The sequence below is a fragment of the Lichenostomus cassidix genome, chromosome 20 (genome assembly GCF_008360975.1).
Source record: "Lichenostomus cassidix isolate B80296 chromosome 20, HeHo_3.0, whole genome shotgun sequence".
Classification (NCBI taxonomy): Eukaryota; Metazoa; Chordata; class Aves; order Passeriformes; family Meliphagidae; genus Lichenostomus; species Lichenostomus cassidix.
In genome coordinates this window covers 7,476,059-7,496,016 of record NC_139500.1, presented here as the reverse complement: position 1 = coordinate 7,496,016, position 19,958 = coordinate 7,476,059, and the positions used below count along the sequence as shown (strand labels likewise).

The following is a 19,958-nucleotide window of genomic DNA, read 5'->3' as shown; positions in this document are numbered from 1 at the left end:
CGGCAGCAGGAAAGAAGCAGCTCGGCTCCCTGGCTGTGCCACTCCTCCCACTGTGAACTCCCTCCATTTACCCAATAAGACTGTCCAGCCATACAGAAATACTCATTTTTAATCAGACATGATAAACAGTAAACCGTCAACGTGGTTTTTCCCACATGGAAACCAGTGAAATCATGTGAACAAGGCAGAGTTGTGAGTTTCCACACTCCAGATACAAAAAATATGAAACGTGTTAGAAAAGATACATTTCTCTCATTTTTTAAAGATTGTATAAAAACCCGCAATATGTTCAACATTAAAAATCCTTAACCTAAAAAAATAGCACCAGGGAGAGTTAGAAACCTTTAAAACGAATTAAAAAGGAATTTCTGAGATTCCCCCTCCCTTAACAACATTTTATAAACTCATAATAAAAGGCAGCTCTTACAGGGAAAAACATTTCAAGGAAGACTTGTCTACTACAATTCTCATCAAGTGAGCTTAATGCCAAGACAATTCTCATTCCTCTTTTATCTTTGTTTACTTTCTCCAAGTCCTTTTTTTTTCCCCTCATCTATTTGTTTTCCTTTTGATCAGATAGGAAAGGATGTGAGATCTGGAGTCTAAGATCAGGGATGCCATGGAGTGGAGGGCACATGTTCGCCCAGTTTGGGAAAATCAAACCCATCTGACCAGGGGACAGCTGTCACCCTGAGCCCCTGCCCTGCGGGGCTGTTCACCCCAAGGCCCCATGCTGGGGTCAAAACAGGGGCTGCAAGGAGCTGGGATGAGGAATTAGTGTTGTGGCTGGGGTCCAGCTGGACACAAGGATCACAGGTTGGCAAGGGGTCCAAAACCAGCTGGTGCAGCGCTGGTGATGCCAAGGCTTCCCAAACACCTCCACCACGCACAGAACCTACCCTGCCATCTTTGCACTCCAGGGGCTGGTGACAAGAGGGTGCTACATGTCCCCAAGCACTTGTCAAGCACTGGAGGTGCCAGCAGTAATGTGGACCAGCCTGCTTGGCTTTCTCCAGCGTTTTCTTAACTAAGGCATGTGGCTTGAACAAGTCACCGAGAATAAAGCCCTAAGGAGTTCTCTCTAAAGAAGAATCTCCAGGTTAAAACAGGAAAAAGCCTTTAAACTACCTGGGCTTCCCTTGCTGTCCATTCCCAAGCACAGCCTCCGATTGGAGACCAAGAGAAGATGGTCCTCAGAGCTGGGATGGAAAACTGCACACAAGGGTGGAAAATGGGAGGCTGCTGTCCTCCACCACCAGGACTGGGGTGCCAGAGAGGTAGAAGGAGCTGGGAGAGAAGCTCTTCCCAGTGATGCTGTACAGGACCTTGCAAGACAGCAAGGCAGCCTGGCATCCATTGGGTGGAGGGTTGGACCGTGGTTTAAACCCAAATAATTTTGAGAAGGTGCCCAAGGGCTCTTCCAGACCCAGGTGACAGGTGAACAGCAGAGGAAGGGGAGGACAGAGGGACCAAGGGGGGAGTTGATCAGTGCATTGAAATGTGCATTGGAATTCAGAATCCCCAGAGATGCCTGCTGAGACAGTAGCCCAATGGCTAGGAAAACCTGGCAGAAATGGACATAGACACCCATGCTTTCCCGGTGGCCACAGGCTCAGAATGCCCAGGACTTCATGGACAGTGGGATCATCACTCTGGCAAAGCTGGGGAGTAGAGGAGGGTATTTAAAAGTCAGCACAGTGGTGGCTGCAGGAGCTCCAGGTTTGGAGGTACAGCCCCAGGAGCCCCCAGGGCACTGCCAGGCTGGGGCTGGGCACACAAGCACCAGCAGCATCCCACCTCTGTGCACACGGATGCACAGGAAGATGGGAACACAGGGGAGGAGAGGTACAGCCCAGCCCCTGCCTGCAGAACCCCAAAAATCCCCAGCAGTGGCAGTGCTTTCCTACCTTGCTGTCTCATTTTCCCTGTGCACAGCATGGGATGGGCACAGGCAAGAGCAGTGCTGTGCTCCTGGTCTGTGCATCCATGGGGATTAGGGGGGATTTTCCCTGGAAAGAACACCCTGCCACCTGCCCTGCTTGGGTCTGAGACATCCTAATGACACTTGGGGGGCTGAAATTTGAGGGTGCCACTGACCACTATGCTGTCCTTCCTGCTGACATGCCACATTCATTTGGGAAATAGATGCTCCAAGAACATTTTCCTTTACAGACACTGGAGCCCAAATCCTCCCTGCTCCAGTTACTGTGTAAGCATTCAAACCATTCAGCAGGATTTTAAAATGTAAGGAAAGGTTTTAGATGCTTTAAAAAGGAAGTAGTGAATATCTGTAAACTACAACCAAACATAAAAAACAATATTTCTGTAATTCTAGCTAGAAAAGTAATTCTATCACCTCACAGTTCAGTTTCAGCTACATTCAGGTCTAGGAATCTCCACATTCTTATGTAATGCCTTAAAGCAGCAATAGACGTTAAAACAACAAAATTAAGTTTTATAAAAAAAAAATAAAAACAAATAAAGATTTGGTTTCTGTATGATCCTGTGTTCAGTGTGTAACCTGAGCAGGGTCCCGTACACCTGCTGCTACAGTTTGGGGGTTTTTGGCAGTTGCTTCAAGAGGTTTTGTTTGTTTAGGAAAAGCATTAATTTACTGTAGTTCAGGTTTGCCTGCAGCTCCCCAGCAGTTGCCTGCACACTGGCTGCTCAGCAAGTGGTGACTTCCCAGCTCCAGGCTAAACCAGAATAGTTAATGCTCTGGAGGAATCTCATCAGTGATGCATAGAGCTTCGTGTGCTGGATAATTAAAGCTTTGTCCATCATTTCCTACGTATCACTGTTAGTCCCTTTAAAGAAGTTACCCTGCCAGGTTCTTTGGTTACAGACATTCCTCGGCTCTCCAGACAGGGCCAGGCTGCCATCCCGCGGCACGTGGCTGGGGAGGGATGGGGCCATGGCAGTCCCGAGGCCACGCCCGTCCCTCTCCCAGCACAGCAGCAGCGCCGAGCATCTTTACCAGAGAGACGAGGGATGCTCCACTTGCTATTCACAGGCAAAGTAATCCTTGAGTGGGGAGAAGAGGTGCCGGATGACAGGGACGTTCCACGATCCCCCCAGCAGCTTCTGGCGAGCCCCACGGCTGATGTTGGACACATCCGTGTAGGGGAGGGGGAAGCCAAAGATCCTGTGGAGCAGAGGCAGGAGAGGGTGAGTGAGGCAGAGCAGGAGCCTCTTTCTCTGGGCAGCACTGCTCCCAGGCCACCCAAAGACAGTGAGCATCCAGAGGTTCTTATGGGAAGGAGATTCAGCTCTCCAGCATGATCGGAGCCCCACACGGCCTGAGCATCCACCAGTCTGGATGTGCCTGCCCACCATCCCCAGGGCCCCCCACCTTGTAGCTTTTTCTGGCAAGGCTCCTGGAAGAGTCCTGTGCCTGGGCATCCCGCCTGCCTCTGCTCAGCAGCACCTCAGCTAGCATTGCCCCGGGCTACTCCATGGAGATAGGACTGAGTAGCTCCGGGTAGCTCTGAGTCATGAGCTGGGCACTTCCCTCACAATCAGATGAAAGTCCAAGAGCCATTTCACATGACAAAGGCTTGGAATTGTTATTTTACTTTCAAATGCCTTTAGGTCAGTGTTAATTCCAACAAACACTGGCAATTTAAATACAAACAGGGAAAACTATTGAATCCCAGTCTTGCATTTACTGGCCAGAAGCATCCACTGTGCAAAACTTCAGATTTTGTCACAAGTACTTGGTGTGCAAGACTGCTTGTAATTGGATTTATCTATTCCCAGTCCTTCTGTTGTGTTTTGCCACAAAGTCAGGGTGCTACGAGGTGTGAAATTTGGAGCAGGGTGCACTCATGCTTTGCCACAGCAGCTGCTGGCTGTAGTGTGAGCTCCCCCACATCACCACAGTCACAGCGGCCGCTCAGCTCTGCTCCCCAAACCCACAACCATGGCACTGACCAGGGCACTCCTACATCAGCCTGGGCCTTACCCCAAAGCCAGTCCACGTGTGCACCCCCAGCCAGGCCCACCACAGCATCCTGTGCAAGCCCCATCATTCCTCCCTCCACCAACTTCAGAGACAGGGCAGGGGATGCTGCTACACTTCTCCCCCGCAGTCTCATTACTGCTCATTAGTAAGTGCATTAATTATCATGTGCACATCACTGCAGGGAAGCTGCCCCGTGTGGGAGCTGTGGCTCCTTGCTCCCAGGAGCTGGCTTAGAGCCAGGGAGACAAAAAAATGCACACAAGCACTACAAAACAAACCAAAACTACAGTGAGAGATCCAAGAGGACAGCAGACTGATTGATTACCTGTCCATCCCTGGGAGGTTGCCCCAGAAGTAACGAGCTCGATGGGTAGCTGATATCTTGATTGCATCGATCATAACTGGGTTGCACTGGGGGCCAAACAGAGGTAAATAGAAGTTAGAGGAAATGTTGGCTTGGTTCTCTCCTGCATGGACAGCCCTTCCCACTGCACTGCAGGGACTTAAGTCTTCAGCAAATCCACAGTATGATGTAGCCCCCACAAACCTGTTTCATACCAGAGCACAGCATGGGTGGGCACATGGGCTCCCAGGTTACAGCCATGGCCAACAGCTGTCACAAGGTGCTCAGTGCTGGTTCCCCTGGGCCAGGATCAGGACTGTAAGCCTTCAATGATGATTTTACTCCAGTGGTCCCTGCTGACCCACAACCCATCCTGGCTACCAGAGAGTTAAAATCCCTTCCCAGTCCCTGACCCCCCTCTCCCTAGAAATAACAGACATTGCTGGGAACAGATGCTTTTTGCAAGGCTGGTAAAACCCCTCCCCTAGAGAACTAGTGCTTGGGTTTGACCCGATGAAAGCCAGAGGGGAGGATCCAGAGCCAAGACTAAACTTGATTCCTTGGCATGTGCACCAGGCAGGGGGTTTTCCAGCATCAGGGCCACAGGAAACCATAGCCAGACCCTCACACCCAGCACACCCTGCACAGCCCAGCGTCACCTGCTCCAAAGCCTTTCCCACAGCTGTCAGCAATCCCTACCTCCAGAAACCGGGAAATGTCCCTCTTGTCGTTGATCCTCATGGCCACCACATTCTCAAACATCCAGAAGAAGGGCCGCTCCTCACCCGCCTTGGGACGGGCGTAGTTGAGCAGGTGGTAGAACTCGAAGAACAGCCTCCCGGTTCCTTCTGCATGGAAAAAGCAGAGCAGCAGGTTGGGACCAGCTGGGGCACAGGAGGTGTGGGGCTGGGGGGCCTGGCTGCCCTCACCACCAAGATGGGTATGGAGATAACCCATCACCAACACAGCCTGGGGCTGAACCACTTCCCTGGGCTGTTAGGTGGCTCCATGCCCCAGGAACATCCCTGGGCACGCAGCCCAGCAGAGGCAAAGCAGCCTTACCAAACAGCGCCTTCCTAGTTGGATTGACAAGGGAGAGGTCATCACAGGGGGTGCCACCGATCACCAGGTCAAAAGGACCCCACTCCTCAATCTACAGAGAACAGACAAACCAGACCATTAGGAGATGCCACAGAAGCAGATCTCTCCTCCCCAATGGGGCAGGGGACAAGTCTGTCCCAGAGCTGGTGGGGTGACACCCATGCCCCCATGGTGCCACATCCCTCAGGCTCCCACAGAAGCAGAGCTCACATTTCTCTTGGTTATGTTCCTGACATCATGCACATAGGTGATGTTGCCCTCGGGCCGCACGGTGCCTGCTGCTATGGGGTTCTCACAGATCTCTGAGGCAATGTACTTCTCCACTTGGATGCCCAAGTCCTTCAGCACCGTGTACCCTGCCAACGGACAGAGGTCTGCGGTGGCACTGCTCTCTTTAGCCTCCAAGTCTCCTTCCTCAGCACCGCTCGATGTGGCTGCTCCTGGATGTCCTAGGTGGGTGTAGTCAAACAGCACTTCATCAGGTTGAGCAAACTTTTTTTTGACCCATTCTGGCAGGTTTGCTCCCAGAAATCGGAATGCCAGAGCTGAGTTGACCAGTTGCCCTCAGGCACTACAGGTTACTGATGTCCTCACAGCTCTGGCTTCTCAGGGGAGTGCGCCACCCATGATCACACTCAGCACAGAACACCTCTGTGAGCAAAACTCCCATGCCCTCTCCTCCATCCCACCCCTCCTCCACAGCTCTGTCCAGCAGGAAAGGGAGACCCTGCCCTCATCCCCCTTCTGATGATCTCGCTGCTTTTACCTCCTCCTCCCCACCAAGCTTTTAGAGACAGGTTTGAGGCCATGGAATGATTCATCCCCAATGCCCAGTGCTAAGAACTGCCAGTGCTAAGAACTGCCAGTGCTAAGAACTGCCAGTGCTAAGAACTGCCAGATTCCCTACTGCCTTACCTGTTGCCACCCCATCGAACAACGAGAGCACTCGAATTGGTCTCCTCTTCGCTGGAGGAACTGTGGGGTAGATTTTGGGTGCAGCCTGCAATGGAGACAACCATGAAACCCCAGCCCTGGCAGTGCTGCATTGCCCCACGAGGCTCTGAAAGCAGCACATCTGCCTCCAGAGAGCATCTGCAAGGCCAAGAGTGATCCTTGGAGATCGTGGATGAACAAGACCAAGGTAGAGGAAAGAAGAATTCCAAGCCACTTTCCCAGCCCCCAGTGACCCTCTTCCCCCCTATCCCAGCACACTGGGCTACCTGCCCATAGCCCTTACATATTCCTGTCCCTTGTCACTGGTGAAGAAGTCCTGCAGGCGGGTGTTCCAGTCCTGCCGACGCTGCAGCACGCCGTGGCTCTGCTGAGGCTGGCACATGTAGCAGTTCCAGGGCTCCTGCTCTTTTACTCTGGCTGATGTCCCTCGCCCCACCAGCACGTCCAGACACTCCACACAGAAGCACCTGCCCAAACCACAACAGCTTGTGCTTGTCATCCCAGCAACCCCTCTGGGTCACCCCAGCTTCTCCTGGAGTCTCCCCTGCCATGCACCAGAGACCCCACCATTTTACAGGATATTTTTCCAGGCAGTACCCTGCTTATTAGGGCTGCAAACACAAGCTGGTGACCAAGGCATGGGTAAATCTCCTGCCAACCTCCACAGGGCTTATTCAGGTGCTGCCTGGCTCAGTAGGGACAGGCTGGCTGTGCTGGGATATGCTGCATGGCAGGCAACTGGGGAGAAGCACAGCACCTGTCCAGGCTTATGGAGGACCCTGCTTCCTGCAGCTCCCTGGGAGTGATGCCAGGGCCTCAGCCCCAGGAGCAGAGACATGGGGCTCACCTGCAGCAGCTGGCATTGCTGCACAGCAGCAGCTCCTTGCCCGCACAGCAGACAGTGCAGTAGGACTGATACCCATCTTCATCATACATGTAGAAGTACTCCAGGAATCTATCCTAGCAAAAGGACATCAAGGAAAAAGAAGGACAGAGGATCAGGAGCCATGCTCAGAGGATGAACACAGCTTTGCACTATTCCCAGTACAAGCTGAGAGCTCAGAGATGCATGTCTTTGGTGCTTCAGGTGGTGAAAACATGCCAAGTGACAGTCCTGTGGGGGACACAGCATGGCCAGGACCTGGCACAGCCACCCCCTGTACCAGCAGCACTGGCTGGACCCCAGCCCCATCCTCCAGCCCCATCCTCCACCCCAGGCTCCCACTCAGCCCCAGCATGGCAGAACTTACCCTGCATGTCTGGCAGAGGCCCCCCTTGAACAGTGGGTGGAAGGTGGCTGGGTTCTTCCTCCCACAGGACAAACAGCTGTCTGTGGGACAGAGAGAGCTGTGCTCACCCAGGGCAGGGCAGAGACCCTTACACCCCACCACGAGCTGCAGAGGCTGGAGCCTCCCCTTGGAACTGTCTGGATGAAGCCTGCCCTCAGAACTGCATGCAAACAGGGCCTGCTCTTTGAACTGTGTTCACATGAAGCTGTGGCTCCCCCATGGAGGATCCACACAGCACCCTGTCCCCCTCAGCACCCTGCAGTCACAGCATTTTCCTCCCTCCTATATGGTGCAGTTGAAAAGGGATCTGTGACCCTTGCTGAGCACTGTCAGCCAGCACCCTCATCACCACACACCTCTTCCCAAGAGAGACAGACCCAGAAATTACCTTCCAGCTTCCCACTGTTGTTTGTAACGCTGGAAACCATTTGCCCTTTATAAAATTAAAAAAAAAAAAAAAAGTTATCATTCCTTGTGTAACAAAGTCTAAATGCACTCTGCTTAGAGGTGCCTTATTTCTTGCATTAGAACTGCTCCAGCTTTGCTGTGAGATTTTGGTGCAAAACCCACATCCTTTCACTGATGGAGATATTAGAGCTCATGGACCATGGTCATTGTCTAAGCTGAGCTACTAGTGGGGCCCCATGTCTTGCAGTTGGGTTTGCTGGTGTCTTGTAAGGCACAAGTGACCATCATGGGACCACAAAAGCTTTTATCTTCAGGAACAAAGTTCATGGTCCCTGGGGAGAGCCAAGCTCCTTCCCAGAATGTTCTCCCAGTGTTTTCTTGGCCCAGGCCAAGCCACTCCCCAGCTCTCTGCTGGTTACCTCGGGTCTGGTCCCCTTCCACACGCTGCTCCTTGCTGCTGTTGCAGGGGTAGGGCCTCAGCCTCTTGGTGGGGGGACACTGTTCAACAGACACCACCTCCTCTGTCCCATTCCTCAGCACCCCATTCTCTGCAGGGAAAAGGCAGCTTCTTACGGACAAGCCTCCAGGGCACATGGGGACATCTGCCAGGTCCCACCCCAGCCACAGCAGGACCCTTCCTGGCCACCCAGGTGTCCCCACATGGCACAAGGCTCAGCCAGATCTGATTTCCATGGGGTAAGGGCTTGGAGGGTGCTTTGGCCCAGTTTTACACAATGTCACTGTGGGGGACGCAGTGAGGAGTCCACCTTGGGACTGGACTGGCATGGCCACGGCACAGAGTGAGCAAGCTCAGCCTGGGACAGCCCCCAGTGGCCACTGCCCCTGCCAGCCCCACTTCAGCTGATGCCACCACCTCACCTGAGCCTTTGGGTGGCCGCAGTCCCTTGAGTCCCAGGGGTTTGAAGCCAGTGATTGCCCAGTCGATCATGGGCTTCAGCTGCTCCTCCAGCGACTCCCTGGGGCTAGTTGTAAACGTCTTCCCCGACCGGCTCCGGGCAACCTGAGGAGGATGGGCAGAGGGGACAGGGTGACAGGGTGGTCGCTGTCTGAGGAGCAGCCACCGCCTGCCAGGGCCACAGCTCCAGACCCCCTCCCCACCCGACACACACATGTGTGCAGGGCTTGGCTGCCCCAGGATAGCAGCAGCTGACAGATTCCCACACTAGGTGTGCCCTTGGCCATGCTCTGGTGCCTCTATCCCTGCAATGAGCCCATCTGTCCTCCACCTGCCCCAGCTGAGTGAGGAACAGGGACAGCCCAGCCCCAGCTCTTGCCCAGAATCTGCTCCCTGGCAAGGGACAGGAAGAAAGAGCAGAAGAGGTGCCTGTGGGTCTGCAGCCCCCTATCCTAACATGGGATGCATCCCTTGGATGGGGATTAAATTCACAGGTGCTTAGCACCAGCACTGACTCCAAAGAGCACCCCACACTGACCCAGGACACCTCTGGCCAGCCTGGCACTGCCCTGCTGCCATGATGTTGCCATATCCAAGCCCTCACAGGGAGACTGGTCTGGGGTTCAGGAGCAATGAAACCCTGGAGCAGCAGCATTTACCTCTAAAGCCTCAGGACAGAGTTTGGCCCCACACCTGCACTTGGAGATAATCTCAGCAGAGAAAGGTGGCCTTTCCTGCACCACATCCTGCTGCCCCCCCAAACCCAAAGGGTTCAGCTGGCACCTTACCCACCCACCCTCCCCCAGCAGTTACCTCCAGGGCATGAAAAATGGCACGGCGATAGGACACCAGCTTGTTGAACGTGGAGTAATTGAAATGCTGCCTAAAAGCCATCAGTCCCACCAGTTTGTCTGCAGAAACCTGGGAGAGAGCACCAAGATGTCACCAGTGAGATGGGAATGCCCTGCTCAGCCATATTCCCCCAGCACTGTGGTCCCTGGCTCTGGCACAGCAGCCACACGAGGAAGCCCAGTGGCAGCTTTGCCAAAAGCAGCAGCGTGACAAGGACGGGTGGGTTGCACCCTCTGCTGGCACTGCTGGTGTGACACCAGCACAGCACTTCCTCCCTCCTGCCTGCAGCATGGGAGGGGTTGGATATCCTCCTTGGGTATTAGGTTCATGGTCAGGCACTGGAACAGGCTTCCCAGGGAAGTGGTCGTGGCACCAGCCTGACAGAAGCAAGGAGTGTTTGGACAACACTATTGGGCACATGGTGGGATTTTGGGGTTGTCCTGTGCAGGGAGGAGTGTGACTCAATGATCCTCATGGGTCCTTTCTAACTCAGGATACTCTGATTCTGTGAGGGTGATGGGGCTCTGAGGGGACATCCCTCACTGGGCAGAGGGTGACAGGGACAGCCCTGGAGCATGGACAAAACCCTGAGAAGTGGCCAGGTAGATGTCCCCATTTCTGGATGCTGTCATGAACCTACAGTAGCCAGTCACAGACACCAGAGCCATAACAAGCTGCCAGGGCCTGGCTAAGCTGAACACTGGGAGGGGAGGCCAGGGAGGATGCAGGAGCTCACACGCCCTTACAGATCACCCCAGGAGCGGGGCAGAAGTGTGCAGGAGAGGGGTTTTTGGGCTGGGCAGCAGGCTTACCTCGGAAAACTTCCCGTCTCCGAACCACTGCACCCACCGCATGCCCGAGACTGCCTGGCGCTTGGCTGTGGCTTTGTGGGAGACAACGATGGCAGGCCACCAGCAAAATCCTTTGATTTTTCCCCAGACTAGCTCCCCAATTCCAAAATCCTTCCCATCCTGAAAGCAAAAGAAGACAACAGATCAGGCAAAAGCACAAACTCCCCATTTTATCTGGGCAGCTGTGCAGGAGAACCCTGGAGCACAGGGGACAGCTCTGGTGTGTCACCACGTGTGTCACATATGGACCTCTGTGCAGTGATCTACACAAGCTGCACCCCCCCCACCTCAAGCACAGGGCCAAGTCTTGCCCAGCAATGCTGGATCCCAGCCCTGATCCATGCTGAAGCTTGGTGGGGAGGCCTGTGTGTGCCAGTCCCACGCTGAGCCCGTGCCTGGCACATGGCATGGTACATGCTCCGTCCTGCACAGCCCTGCTGGCACCAGGCCCTGAGCATGTCCACTCCTGCCTGCCCTCCCAGGGTCTCTGCAAACACCAGGGAGCCTTGCACCAAGGTTGTTCCCTGGGTGCCCTGAGCAGATGAGGATCCTCCTTGGCACAGTGCAGCACCTTCACAAGGCTCACAGCTCAGCCTGTGTGGCTGCACCCCAGGGAGAGGACACCCACCTACCCTCCTCTTGTCCCCACTGGGGCAAGCAGGAAATGGGGCAGAGCAAAAACAGTGAGAAAGAAGAGACAAGAATTTTGGTGTGACCTGTCACAAGCCATGCTGGGAGCTGTGCACAGCAAGGCATGCCACACAGAGCAAAGTCACCTCTCTGCCTGCAGAGCCCTCCTTCCCAGCTTTGTTCTGCAATTAGGTACTTAATTATGCAGCAAGATGCAATTGCCCAATTCCTGCAAGTCTGGGGCCCTGCCCTGCGGCCCGCAGGCACCAAATCTCGCTCTGCAGCCCCAGCAGCTTCATTTCTCTCCAGCATCCCCGACAGAAATGTTTTCTGCACATGCAACTGCCTGTCTCAGCAGGGCACGGCACACGCCACACGCATGCGTGTCTCGGCGGGCCCACGTGTGGCACCAGTGGCAGCTTGGCAGGGCTGGTCCCCAAAGCATGCAAGCCTGATGGGATGGAGACAGCCCAGCACCACCACACCCCAGGCACCCAGGGAAGGGTGGGCAAGAGGAACAGCACTGAGGTTTGTTTCCAGCTTGTTTTGGAACAAGCCACAGAGGTTCATCCCTGAATCATCCTGGGTGCAGGAGCAGAGTTCAGCTCCTCTGTACCTGGTATTCCAGCGCCATGTCTCTGCTTTCTGAGTCCTCAGAGCCATTCTGCCCCTCCTGGGAGCTGCTGCCAGAGAGTGTGCTGCTGCTCCGGGATGAGTCCTGGGAATCCTCTTCTGTAAGGTCGATGGTCACTGGTGTGGACATGGCTGAGCGGCGCCTGGAGCTCTGCATGGGGGAGGGAGAGGAGTGTGAGTGCAACAGGGAGAGGGGTAGGGAGAGCAGAGACCTGCCCCACATCGCCCCCCAACCCCACATCACCCTCCAGCCCTGCACCATCCCTCAGCCCTACAGTCAGGATCGGAGAGAGGGAACCAGGGAGTGAGGGCACTACTGCAGCCATGAATAGAGAGGAGAGCCCTTAATGGGGGCATCTTCAAGAGAACTGCTCTGCTTCAACTTGCCAAACCCAGAGCAAAGGGTGCACCACTGCCCTCTCCCATTTTCCTGTCCCAAATCCACCCCAGGGATTTGGGACACCCTGTTCACAGCAGGGGCAAGAAACAACAAACACATATTCCCTTCACAGGAAAAACTGAGGCACGGGAAGGCTGCACCATGCCTGAAGACACTTGACTAGCAGCAGTGCAGGTCTCTGGAGCCCCAGGAAAGCCCCAGGGAAGCCCTGGCCCTGCCTCACCCGCACGGGAGTTGGCAGGTCCCTGAGAGTCTCCACACTGCGTAGTGGTGCCTTGATCCTCATCTCGTGCCGGCTCCGCCCTGCCTGCAACATGAGGTGGACTGTGGGCTTCTGCCTGAGGCTGTTCTCCCACCCAACACTGCCCTGGGGCTGTGCCTGCCTCCAGAACAGGCCATGGCATGGTGCCCTCCCCAACGCAGGGACATGGACAGTCTGTGCCTCATGGGGCTGAGTGCCATGGGCAGTGTCCTGAGGAAGATGAGGAGGCATATGGCTACTAAAGGCACCTTGTGCTGAGCCTCTCTGGACAACTTTCTGCTCCACAGCATCTCTGCAGGGCTCAGGAGCCCCATTGCTGACACTCACTGCACCCAGCATGATAGAGAGAGCAGGAGCCATAGCTGAGAGGACTGGGATGCCAGGAGAACCACAGACTCTGGCACGGCACCCGTCCCAGGCAGGGACCCACTCACACACCCTGGATGCTCTCACACTCCTATGAGTGTCCCTTCCCACAGCACCCAGGGCAGCCTCTTCCTGGTGATCAGTTACAATCCAGCCCAGACATGTTTCCTGCACCCAGCATAACAGAGGTTCAAAATTAGATTGGATTTTGCAGTAAAGAACCTCCAAACCAAACATAGCAGGAAAGCTGAATTTGCACCCACCAGATTTATGGCTCTTTCTTTTGGAAGCTGCCTCATCTCAGGCAGATCTCCAATCTTGGGTTTTATTTCTAACTCAAAACAATAAAGCCAGAAGGCAAAAATGCTTCCAGACCCTGGAGGTTTGTCAACCCAGTCAACAAAAGAGGGTGGGTGAAACTGGGGTCCAGCCCCACAGCAGCTAAAAGCAGCCCACCCCCAGGGAGGCAACAAGTCCATCAATACAGCCAAGACTTTTAGAGAAAATATCAGCATAATAATTATTAGGCTGCTGCAACATGTAACGGGCAGCACTGCATCCCACCCTCTCCTACTGCTGCGGTATCATGAGAAGCAGGAATTTTAAAATTAAAATATTACACTGGAGAGTATTGCATCCATCACTGGATTCTTCCCCTGGCACTGAGCACAAGAGAAGCTCAGAGGGGAAGAGAAGAGGATCCTGGCACCAGACACCCCCCATAGACAGCCCCCCAAAAGAACCCTAGGTGTTTAATTACCTTCTGTGCTGATGCCAAATCGAGTGACCAGGCCAGGTCCTCTTTGGAGAGGTCTCCATTGCTGTCCTTCTCCTTCTTCAGGGATGGCAGCCCCAGGCCCCCAGGATCTGTGCAAGGACAAGAAAGAGCAGCCTCAGGCTCTGCAAGCCCTCCTGGCCATGTCCCTGCATGCCCCAGCCTCCCTCTGCTCCCAGCAGCACATTACAATTTTGTGATACCAAAAGCTCATCTCAGAGAAACGTGGCTGGAAGCAGAGGAAAGTGGTGTCCCCAGGGCTCCTCACTGTGGCACCACTGGCACCACAGCCCCACATCACCCACCTGTCCCCAAAACTGGAAGGGATTAGCAGCAGGCGTGGGGACCTTCTTATCTACTTCTTTGTTCCTGAAAGCTATGGGGCACAAGGAGGCTACATGCCAGCTATTCAGGGCTTGTCACCAGGTAATTTAGAGTAGGTGGGATTTGGGAACCCCAGCTGGAGCATCCCAGGAGCAGTGATGCAGCCCCTCAGATCAGTGACATCCCTCAGGCTGGTGGGGCTCTCCCACTTTCCTCACTCCATTATGGGTTTAAACTACCAAGGGGCAGAGCCAGCATCCCAGCATGGCACCCATTTCCACAACCACACCATGGTCTGGATGTGCTGCCAGATCACAGAAACCCAGCACAGACATGGAGGGACCCCAGCCACAGCCACAGCTCTTTTTCCCCCAGCAAGGCCCTGGGACAGAGGCTGTGAGATCCCCAAGCCTGTGCATCCTTGCACATCCTGGGAGCACTCTGGGCAGTGTGGTGATCCTTACCTGGCGTGCTGGGCTTCCCATTTGCCGCCAGCACAACACCAGGTGCATTGTCCCCGTTGATGAGGATCAGCTTCGCCCTACAGTCCGTCTCATCCTGCCCATGGCTCTTTTCTTTTTTCATGGTTGCCTGTAGAAGCCAGAATGGAAAGGAAATTCAGCCATGCAAGGAAGCCCCAGGGAGGGCAAAGCAGACAGTGAGCTTCTCAAGCCAGCCTCCACGCCATGCCCTTAGCAGAGGGGTCTGACTGGAGATGCATTTAAGGGTCCTGGGAGGTAAAGGGCACTTAGACATAACCTCCCCACAAACGTGGTGGCCCGGAAGATCAACCAGCTCCGTCTAGCAGAGGCCCTAGATGCAACCCACCTGTCCTTAGGAACACTAGGTTTTTCCCCAACATCTGTACACTGCGGAGCGCTCCTGGGCTCAGAGCTGCCCTGCCCAGCTTGCTGACAGACCCTGTCTGGAGAGGAGCTGCACTTCCCGACCACCCTGTAGAAATCAGGGACAGCCCACCCCAGGGGACAGCCCACCCCTGGGGCATCAGCCTCCCTGTATTCTGGCTGCCCAGCACGCCTAAGGTGGGTGGGCTGTTCTGCTGCAGCACAGGCAGGCAGCCCGCCATGGGGGGCAAAGTCCTAGAGTCTGCATTAAACTCTCCTGGAGGGAGAAAACTCCTCCTGCCCCCCTCTCCTGGCCTCAGCTCCCTTGCCCCAGGGCGAAGGGGCAGAGCAGGGGGCCGCAGCACACCAGCATCCCCTGTCCTAGCATCCCCCTGCAGAGTTGAGGCTTGCCTTGCCTGTTGCCTTCCTTTGGGTGCCCTCCCTGGATCCTGTTTTCTGAGGTGGAAGCTCCCAGCTCTCCCAGAGGCACCCAGACACCATGAACGATGCTGCCTCATTGCTGGGCTATGGGTCTGTGCTGCAACTTGCCCCTTCAGCAGCACAGTCATTTTAGCAGCACGTAACCCAAGAGCTGAGGAGCTTGCAGGTTTTGACCACCTACAGTCCTGTCAGGAAGCCAAAGCAACACCCTTCTGAGCCCCAGAGAGACCCCAGCTCCAGCCCACCTCCCCTTCTGTGTCACTCTTACTCTGCATCGCCTCCAACCACTGGCTTACAATTGAGATTTCTGCTTTGAAATTATCTGTCAGCACCTCTGGCGAACAAAGACCAGTTGGAGTCTGATGTTTTGGATGCAGAGGGCAGAGTTAAAAACCTGGTAACACTTAAACACGAAGGAAAACAGGTGTCCGGCGCCCACCTCTACAGGCAGAGACCCCACTGCACGTCCTGCCTCCTCCTCGACAAAGGGAGGAGAGAAACGGCACCAGACACTGCATAACCCCCACAGCTGTGTGTGCAGAAATCCCACTGCTGCAGCACATCTGCTCCAGACCCAGCAAACAATTCCTGGGAGCTGCCCAGACTCGCCGCCTGCCCCCGGCCCAGGCAGATGGTCCCACACGGCTCTGGATGCTCCAGGATGCAGCAATCCACCACGGTGCAGCACAGCCAGATCAGGGTCAGCTCCTCCTGGCCTGCTCCCCCTCCTCAGCCCACGATGCTGCAGAGCAGCAGCAGTCATGACTGGCAGCAATGCTGCCACCCAAACTCACCGAAAAAAGTGAATCTCCCTTTGGAATCCCTACAGGGAAATGCAAGGCATGCTGCTGTCCCAGTATGAGGATGTTCTGACCCAGACAGGACAAGCAGATGGAGCAGCATGAGGCAGGTAAGATTCAGGGAGGACAGGAGCAGGCAAGGCCACCTCCCAGCCTTCCCAAACATCTGCACCCCCAAAACTCCACTGGGACCCTCCAAGGACATCTGCATTCACTCCTTTGGCAGGAACCTGAGTCCAGGAAGTTAAAACTTGCGCCTCGAAATGGCTTTTCCTTTCTCAGCCCCAAGACTCCCTTGTGGTCCAGCACACCAGGTAAGGGTGTCCTGCCAGCCCAGCACTGGGGAGGTGAAGGGGTAAGGTGACACAGTGACCAGGTCTCCCCAAGGACACAGCTGTGACTAAGAACCCAATGCACCATGCTCAGCTTTGCCACGTACTTAAGGAGCTCCCATGTTGTCTTTATTCCAGCTATAAAGTGGGAAAAAAGGGCTATCCCTTTGGAAAGAACAGCTCCCTGACAGAGCAGAGACTCACAGGTCACAGCTGTGCAGGTCTGTGGCACCAGCCACAAGCCCTGCCATGAGCACAGGCACATCAGCTCCATGCTTGCTCCATGCCTTTCTCCAGCTGCACCACCCAGGATCACTCGAGGACATCCCATCACCATCCTCTGACGGGAAAGGGAACAGCACACCACGACCCAAACTGCTCGTTAAAACTTTTACTTTCTCAAAATCCCACACCTATGCAGCAGGACTGCAATTCCCATCTCTTCTCCTGCTGTTTGCACCAAGTGCTGAAGCCACACAAGCCCATCCTGCTGCCCACCGACCACCCAGGGTCCCCTGCAGGAGCCACGTCCTCTCAAGCTCACCCCCTCCTGCCCGGGAGGAAGGCTCGGCTCTTTGTCCTCGCCTCCCCTCATAGAAACACACCAACATGTGCACTCAGGGCATTACGAAAATAATAAGAAACAGAGCACTGCCCTCACATGTGCTGTCTCACGGGAGACCAGCCCTGCAGTATTTGCATTGCCCAGCGCCCTGCAAACACACCGGGCGCTCCACAGTCATGCGCTCAGAGGAGAACCCAGGAGGAAGAAAATGCAGAATTCCAGCTCCATTGCCGAAAGCTCCCCAAGAGCCCAGCACCAGCGGCAGCCCCGTCACTGCCTGGTGACCAGGACGTGCCCTGCAGCCAAATCCCACCGAGGAGACAATGAACCCGCTGACTCCACAGCCCGCCCTCATTTTGCAATACCAGTTTCTTTAAGATTTGCCAAACTGGTTAAAGACCATGCCACAGTATTAACTGCTTAGAGAGAATCCTGGTCCCTGCCTGGCCAAGCTTGCCAGCCACCCTGGAGCAGGCAGCGCAGGCAGAGTGGGCAGGATGGCTGGGCTCATCTGGCAGAGAGGGCGGGGTGGGCAGGGAAGGCAGGGCTCACCTGGCTGGGCCATGCTCTGGACTAGACCCCTACCCCTGCTCCCGGGGCTGCTCCTCCAGCCTGGCCCAGGCTGGTTTCAGTTTTCCTTGCTGGGAAAACAGGCGGCCCTGTTATCAGGTGCATGTCCCCAGGAGGTGGGGAGGTTGCCGGACTTTGCCTCCAGACAGGGGCATGCATATCAAAAGGTTGGAGGGAAGCTTTACCCACGGCTGGGATGGAGCCATCGCCCAAGTCCTGTTTGAATAACAAAAAGAAATAAAGGATCCTAATGGCCGGGCTGGCTCTGGACTGTGGTGCACACTAATGGCCTTTAAGTCTCCCCAAGCCGAACATTTCCCTCTAATCCTGGGAAGAAAGGAGTTGCTGGGTTTGCAGTTCCGTAAGAAAGGCGCCGATTTCGCAGATGTGCTCGCTGGGAAGGGCAGGGGGCGAAGGGCAGGCTCCCCCTGCCCGCTTCCTGTGCCTGGCCTCTCCGCTCTCCCGCTCCAGCACTTCCCTCCATTTCCCCCGGTTTCCTCCTGCCCCGGCTCTGCTCCCCCCGCAGCCCTCGGCGCCCACCCCGGCTCTCCCCGCTGCCTCGCAGCAAAGCGAAGAAAAGAAACAAAACACAAACCGGCCCCTCCTCTCCCAGTGCAGACCAGGCTGGAGACGTCTCCCGGACAGCCACCATCCCCACCAACCGCTGCTCCAGCTGCTCCGGGCTCTTTACCATGTTCATCCCGGTGGGATCCCGCCCGGCGTGGGGCAGGGGCTGCCTGCAGGCAGGAGCTGGGGGCTGTGGGCAGGGCTGGAGATTTAGGGGGCTGTGGGGGCTCTGGCGCACAGGTGAGTGCCACTCACTCAGCAGTGGAGGGTCTTCTGTCCGGAGTCGTCACCGCTCCATCTTCCTCCTGCACAACAGAAGGTAAAGAGGACAATGACACCTCGCTGCCCCCATGGCCCCCCGCCCAGCCCCGTGCAGCCCCAGAGGTGGGACTGGGATACCCAGGCTCACTCCTCCTCAGTTTATTAAAAATTAGGAAACTGAGGCAGGAAAGGCCAGTCCTGCTCAAGGGCAGCACGGTCCAGCCACCCCCTCCTTGCCCTATCCCGTTCCGAGGAGGGTCTGTGCAGGACCACCACTCGCCCCAGGACCACCGCTCCCCGCTCCAGGCTTCCCGGGGCTTGTGCCCCACGCACAAGAAGTTCATTCTCCAATGATCTCCCCTCCGCGGAGGCTCCCCCCGGGGTGGGCAGGAGGCAGATGCCAGCAGACCCCTCCGGTCGATACCTGCTCCGGCCACCTCGTCCCTCTGGCCCGGCCCCGGTGAGGCTTCGCGCCCGAGGCGCCGCCGGGAGCCTCTTTTCCTGCCAACAGAAGGAAGATGCGCTGTCAGATCCCCGACCGAGAGCCGCAAACAAAGGTGTTCTGCCCGGGCAGCAGCGCCACCGTGTCCCGGTACCCCCGGCAGCTCCCCACGGTGCCCCCGGCCTGGAGGCGGCGCTGCCCGGGACGACGGAGCCGGGCAGGGGGACCCCGGGCCCCCCGAACCACCCCCGCCCCGCAGCCATCACTCGCCGTACCAGCGAGGGGACCCTGCCGCCGCAGCCTCTGGCTCAGCCCCTGCCCGGCCCCGCCGTGACAGTCCCGGGACGCGCCCCCGGGGCTCGCGGCGCCTCCGCGGGAAACTCCGAAAGCTGCGACGGGACCGGAGAGGTGGGCGGGACCAGGGGGACTTATGGGACCATGCCCGAGGCTGCGGGAGCAGCGATCTCCCCAACGCGCCCCAGAGCCAAGCGCCGGCAACAAGTGGCGGCGGGGCCCGCCACCCCCTGTCCCCTGCCCGAGTCCCCCGGGCAGAGCCGCCAGTCCCCGGTTACCGGGTACCGGGGCCGCCAGACCGGCCGGGGCGCTCCCGCCGCCTCGCTCCGGTGCGCCCGGTGCCGCCTTCCCCTCCCGCCTCATTGTCCCCCGCCACCGCCGTGGACAACAAAGCCGCCCACGAGGATGTGCCACGGCTCCGGTTCGGACCCTCGGGTCCCCCCGATCCAGCGCTCACCTGCGCCGCGGCGGGACGCGCTGTCCAGCGGGGCCGCGCCGCCACTCACCGCCGCCCGCGCTCCGGCCGGCCCCCGACAGCCCCGCGCTCCGGTTACATGGCGCTTTAACCCTGCCCGTGCTGGGCAGCCCCTCCTCCTCCTCCTCCTCCTTCGCCGCCCCATGGCGGGGGAGGGGAGCGCGGGGCCCGCACCGCCAGGCCCCCCAACCCCATCGGGCGCGCAGCCCTCGGGGTCCAGCATTGCCTCAGGGCTCACATCCCCCGGGGCGCCGCATCCTCCCCCACCGAGACTATGCACCGTCCGGTGCCCCGGTGT

General features: G+C 56.6%; 1 protein-coding gene across 1 annotated transcript; it reads right to left on the bottom strand.

The window, feature by feature from the left end:
* Positions 1–91: 91 nt before the first annotated feature.
* Positions 92–19,746, bottom strand: DNMT3B (DNA methyltransferase 3 beta). The gene is made up of 21 exons (XM_085079097.1): positions 19,643–19,746; positions 18,874–18,950; positions 18,217–18,493; positions 14,533–14,659; positions 13,730–13,836; positions 12,565–12,648; positions 11,925–12,092; positions 10,640–10,798; positions 9,789–9,896; positions 8,939–9,080; positions 8,479–8,607; positions 8,040–8,084; positions 7,613–7,692; positions 7,210–7,322; positions 6,646–6,829; positions 6,324–6,408; positions 5,619–5,857; positions 5,370–5,460; positions 5,007–5,155; positions 4,290–4,375; positions 92–3,145 (listed from the first exon to the last, which is right to left on the bottom strand). Exons 3-21 carry the CDS (start codon positions 18,319–18,321, stop codon positions 3,004–3,006), a joined length of 2,343 nt encoding a protein of 780 aa, XP_084935223.1. The 5' UTR covers positions 18,322–18,493; positions 18,874–18,950; positions 19,643–19,746; the 3' UTR covers positions 92–3,003.
* Positions 19,747–19,958: the final 212 nt, after the last annotated feature.

Coding starts and splice junctions, on each gene's coding strand:
- DNMT3B (XM_085079097.1), bottom strand. CDS start 18,321: ATGAACATGGTAAAGAGCCCGGAGCAGCTGGAGCAGCGGTTGGTGGGG. Junction 7,693..8,039: donor CAACAGTGGGAAGCTGGAAG/GTAATTTCTGGG, acceptor TCTGTCCCACAG/ACAGCTGTTTGTCCTGTGGG. Junction 6,830..7,209: donor AGCAATGCCAGCTGCTGCAG/GTGAGCCCCATG, acceptor TGGTTTGGGCAG/GTGCTTCTGTGTGGAGTGTC.